Source organism: Montipora capricornis, chromosome 7 (assembly GCF_036669925.1).
Source record: "Montipora capricornis isolate CH-2021 chromosome 7, ASM3666992v2, whole genome shotgun sequence".
Classification (NCBI taxonomy): Eukaryota; Metazoa; Cnidaria; class Anthozoa; order Scleractinia; family Acroporidae; genus Montipora; species Montipora capricornis.
In genome coordinates, this window is record NC_090889.1 from 18,207,434 (window position 1) to 18,212,433 (window position 5,000).

Below are 5,000 nucleotides of genomic sequence, written 5' to 3' on the forward strand. Positions count from 1 at the left end.
AAGGCCCCACACACTACATGTACCTTCATCTTCACAATAACACCAATTTCTCAGCTCAACAGAGAGATACTTGAGAGAAAGGCATGTACGGCTTTATAAGGTTTCTGCGGCAGCTATTGATTGCCTGTCCATGCGCAAACTTGAAGAACAGTTTACAGACAGCTGGAATACGCTGCATACAGGTTTTGCTAATTTATTAATGTCAGGAATTAACCTATCCATGCCTCAAACTCGCTAGATTGCCCCACATTGACAAGTAAAATTGTCTGGCGCTAGACAGAGTAAAATTCATTAAGTGTCACTCTCAGAGGTCAATGGGTTAAGAATCCTTTAGAGCAGGAACCAGTTACAAACCATCCGAAGCCTAAAATCAACATTTCATGCTTAGTTACGTGTAACATAATGGACAATTGGTAGGGTTTACATGGAAATTGGAAATAAAAAAAATCAGCTGATCATAGGTAGCTCACAGAGGGTATCACAAAACCAACCTGAATCACCTCAAGATGCAGTAAGTTTTCTTTACTTATCTTGCGCCTCACTCTGTACACTGTATATATAATCTATGTCACCCCATTTTTATTGCTCATATCCATCCACATCCATCTTCAACAATAATTATTATGGATAACGATTGCTTATTGACTGCCATAGTACAGGTTGAATGAAAAATAATAATTCTACTTATATGTGAGTCATTTATTCCCATTCTAGAGCACAGCAATAGACCAATTCGGCTAACTCAATGTTGTACCCAATTCAAAGCTTTTGGGAATAAAACATTTTGTTCCAAGTATTTCCATATCATTTAAATGTGAATGCTTCATTGTCGTGCAAATTCAACACACAAAGAATCTAAACCCCGAGAAATTTGAATTGGGTACAACATTGAGTTAGCCGAATTTGTCTATTCCCATTCTAGGGCACAGCAATTTTGGCATAAATTACTTGGATGAAAATCTTTGTTGATGTTCTCAATGTTAATGGCTTATTCTCTTTGTAAACTTTCACACAGTTTCCAGAGGACTACATTTCTAAAGAGGAGTTTGATTGTGTTGCTGTTTATATTATTCCAAAGCCAGAGCTGCAAAGCAAGCTGATTACCATGTAAGAATCCTTCTTTGACTCCCATCAATGAGCCACACAAGGTTTGCAGATGGTATGCAGTGTTGGGAGAGGGATTTGCTTATTAAATTCCAGTGTGCATCAAGCGAATACCAATGTTCCACCCATACCAGGTTAAATACCAAATAGATACTCCCAAGCCAAGAGGAATTAGAGCGTTGCCTACTTGACCCTGCTGACAAAAACCCTGATACTTCTGTAATCACTTTCTGATTGTTTAATATGTCTGACAGTGTACTACTGGCAATGTGACAACCGTTGATCCACTGCTATATCTTTAAAATTATTTATTAATGCCCTCCTACATGTACATTATTGTCTCAAGATTAGAGTTCAGGGGTTGGGAGTTCATTTGTGGCTGATATAGCTGACGATCATGGACAAAAGTGTTGAGACTTGAGGTAGCATCACTTTAGAGATAACCCCCCTCCTCCTTATCAATGTTGGATTTTCCAGGAAAAACAAATGGTTACTTTGTTTGCAGGAAGAACATTGAATATGGGGGAGGGGGGCACAAGAGCATGATTTTTCCCAAATAGTACAGCCAATAGTTAGAATCATCATACAAGGTGTGAAGTTAAGTGATGCATGCAACCGCAATCTTAATAATAATAATAATAATAATAATAATAATAATAATAATAATAATAATAATAATAATAATAATAATAATAATAATAATAGAAATGTTCTTGGTGTGCATTTAAAAAATCTCAATGCGCTTACAATAAATAATAACAATAATAAAAATAGCAAATTAACCTTCCCAACAACTTTTGACCAGGATTGTACTAATCTAACTTTTTTTTACTAAACAAAACAGGATGATTGTACCGGTACCTTTTTTTTTTTTTTATGAGTAAGCTGTGAATAATTTGCCTTGCTATTTATGGTTTCTTGCACTTGTGGGGACTGAATTGCAAGGGGTGCAACGTGCCAACATCATGCTGAAAACTTAATGTGTATTAGGCACCTCTCACAATGGCTGTATGGTCCATGTAGGATCTCCAAACCCAGCGCCACAGTCAGGTGTCATTTTCTTATGAGGGAGGGAGAGGGTTGTCCAATACACCGACATAATGAGATTCATAGCACTTCACAATAGACATCACAAAGTGTCCCCCAACCTTAATCCTTAAAAAAGTAGTAACAGTTTTGCGAGACATAAAGTGCGGGACACTTTGTGACACTTTGTGACACTTTGTGATGTCTATTGTGACGTACCAGGAATCTCATTACAATCTCATTATGTCGGTGTATTGGACATGTACGGGGAGGGAAACCACATTATTCAGAGGGAAAGCCTTGAATCACGCTCTGATGGTGGAGGTCAGAGCTGTGAGGCTGATACATTTAACTACTACTCCAGCTGGACTCCCCAAAGTGCACTGCATGCTGCACAGAGTTTTAACATTGGGTCTCCCCTTATGTGTTTGCTCACGTAACGCTTTGGTTCCTTTGGGCAAAGGGTAATCTAAATGAAAATGCACAACAAAAGTATCTCTATTTTTGGGAAAGTAACCTGTGTAGCAGGCTTTTCCATGTGGTTTTTAAACGCTGAAAAGGCTGATTTCCGTATTTTGGTTGCACGCGAAATGGGGCGATAGCAACCAAAATTTGCAAATTGACCTTTTTACTACTCAAAAACCACATGGAAATGCATCCTACGCAGCCTAGTGTGAAAGCAACACCCATCTTTACACAGAGAGAAAGGAGAAAGGAGAAAAAGGGAATCAGTAATAGAGATCTGCTGTCACCAAACAGATTTCAATAAGTATGGTAAATGTGATAATCGTAAATACTTGATAAAAAATCGACCTGTAATTCCCATTGCAGACAGAATGCATTACTGCCTTTGTTTGTTTGATGATCATTATCATATTTTCTATGTTATATTTTTAGAAATGCACTCAACCACAAGTTTGTTGGATGCCCAATTAGTATCGAAAATGCTAAATACTCCCGCAATGCTCTTCTCTTCAATGTATGTTTTGTTCTTGGACCTAATGTCGACACCATTCGCTATGAGGGTGTGGTGAAGAAGCTAGCAGGGTATATGACAACTCTTGAGGTGAGATGAAAATAAGTCTCAAACTTAGATGACAGGGCTTGCACAATGGATTTAAGCACTCTCCATCCTTCCAACGATGTGGCTGTGGCTGTATTCCCAGACTAATACTAATATCAATCTAAAACTTATTAATAGTAATAAAAAGTAACAATAATTAATATTTAATAATTAATAAATAATATCCGTTATATTAAATTAAATATTATTAACACAACTTTTCTCTGTCATATCTCTCTCCACCTAAGACCAAATTCAATCGAACCAGGTATTGAGCACACCATTGCCGGTTTAATTCCAATGTTTTGAACTTCTTGACATTGATGAAGACATTGGTGCAGGCCATTATTAGGACCAAGATGTATGCTCTTATCCCACAGTTTGCTAAGTAACAATTTCAAATGAGACTGCAACAATGCAAAGAGGCCAGCATGACTGAATAGGTGTTTGAAATTGAAGAAAACAGCAAGACCTTTTTAAAATGTCCTCACACTCTTACTGAGGAAATGACCTAAACTTTAGCTTGGACATTTATTCTTCAGAAAAAGCATTTTGTATTATGTATTAAAGCAGTTGTATTTTTGGAATGGGGAAGGACAACAGGAAGTGATTAATGTGAATCTTGAACAAAAAAATGCAAAACTGACATGTGACATTACTGTGAGTGCACGTTGGATATGAGATGGTAAATAGCTAATGAGGCACACAGCGCCAAGTTATAACCAAGTTATAACCAGTCTCATATCTAACAATTGTGAATGGAATAATAATATTGTTTTATTAAATTGTCATGAAATTCTGGACGCTTGGACATTTGGAAATTAAAGCCAATCAATTTCCAGCTTGGCAACGCAATCAGTTTTCATGTTTGGTCATACGATATACTTACTGTACAGTATGTATGAGCTGATAATCGAGATTGAATGAACGAATCGGAAAGCTAGAAACAATATCTGAGGTCGAAAATTTAATAACTCGCCGTAATCTCAGCTGAAAGTCAAATTATATGTATACTGGTTATCATACAGAGTAAACCGACAAACTCCCTTTATGAACACTTTGTTTATTTATTTAAATGTTAAATCACTTAATTGGCTTTACAATGGCTTTGTCGATCTATTTCAGCTTGAGGATGGTTACCTGTCCAAAGAAGAAACAAAATCTTCTCTCCCTTCCATTTTGTCAGAAATATTTTCTGAGCTTAACACAAATGGAAAATGCACAATACAAATAGGTAAGCCTGCATGTATAATTGTGATAGGGCGGTTCTCAAATGGCTGTCAAAAGTAATTGCGTCATTGCAATTATTGTTACGTTTAGTGATTGGTTTAAAAATTTCTCACCAGTTTATCAACCAACAAGAAGGGAAACCAAAACTAATCGCGACTTCACGCGCGATTTTTTCCGTGCTTTCAAATTGTGTGTTCAATTGAAAGCTTCTCTTTAAAATGAAGTTGTTATTACAGGTGCAATCCAATGTTCCCCGGCCAAACGAGATTCATGGTACTTTGTATACACGTCACAATGTGTCACAAGTCGTCTCCTTTAGGCTAACTTAAAACTTCAAGTATCAATTTTTGGTTAGGATCCTGGTAAAAGTTCTTTAAGCAGTTACAGAATACAGCCTGGCTACATTCGGGTCTTTCTACATGTACCGGAAAGTATTGTATTTTTGGTCACTTGGGACTAGTCTTTATTTGGGGTTGTTTTGATTTCTGTCTTTGTTTCTTTTGTTTTACGTAATCTGTGCTCCAGTACCTGCAGAAGGAGCCCTACATTCGAGACCGGTGGAAGTACTGGCTCGTTT

The 5,000-nt window shown here is 37.1% G+C and overlaps 1 protein-coding gene across 1 annotated transcript in view; it reads left to right on the forward strand.

Moving 5' to 3' along the window:
• The first annotated feature begins 68 nt into the window (after positions 1-68).
• LOC138056353 (GATOR1 complex protein NPRL2-like) overlaps positions 69-5,000 on the forward strand; it is a 20,221-nt gene continuing 15,289 nt past the window's right edge. Inside the window, exons 1-4 of the mRNA XM_068902135.1 lie at positions 69-182; positions 1,016-1,107; positions 3,028-3,196; positions 4,319-4,427. Coding sequence (XP_068758236.1) covers positions 84-182; positions 1,016-1,107; positions 3,028-3,196; positions 4,319-4,427 — 469 coding nt within the window. The 5' untranslated portion in view covers positions 69-83. The remainder of the gene's footprint in view (positions 183-1,015; positions 1,108-3,027; positions 3,197-4,318; positions 4,428-5,000) is intronic.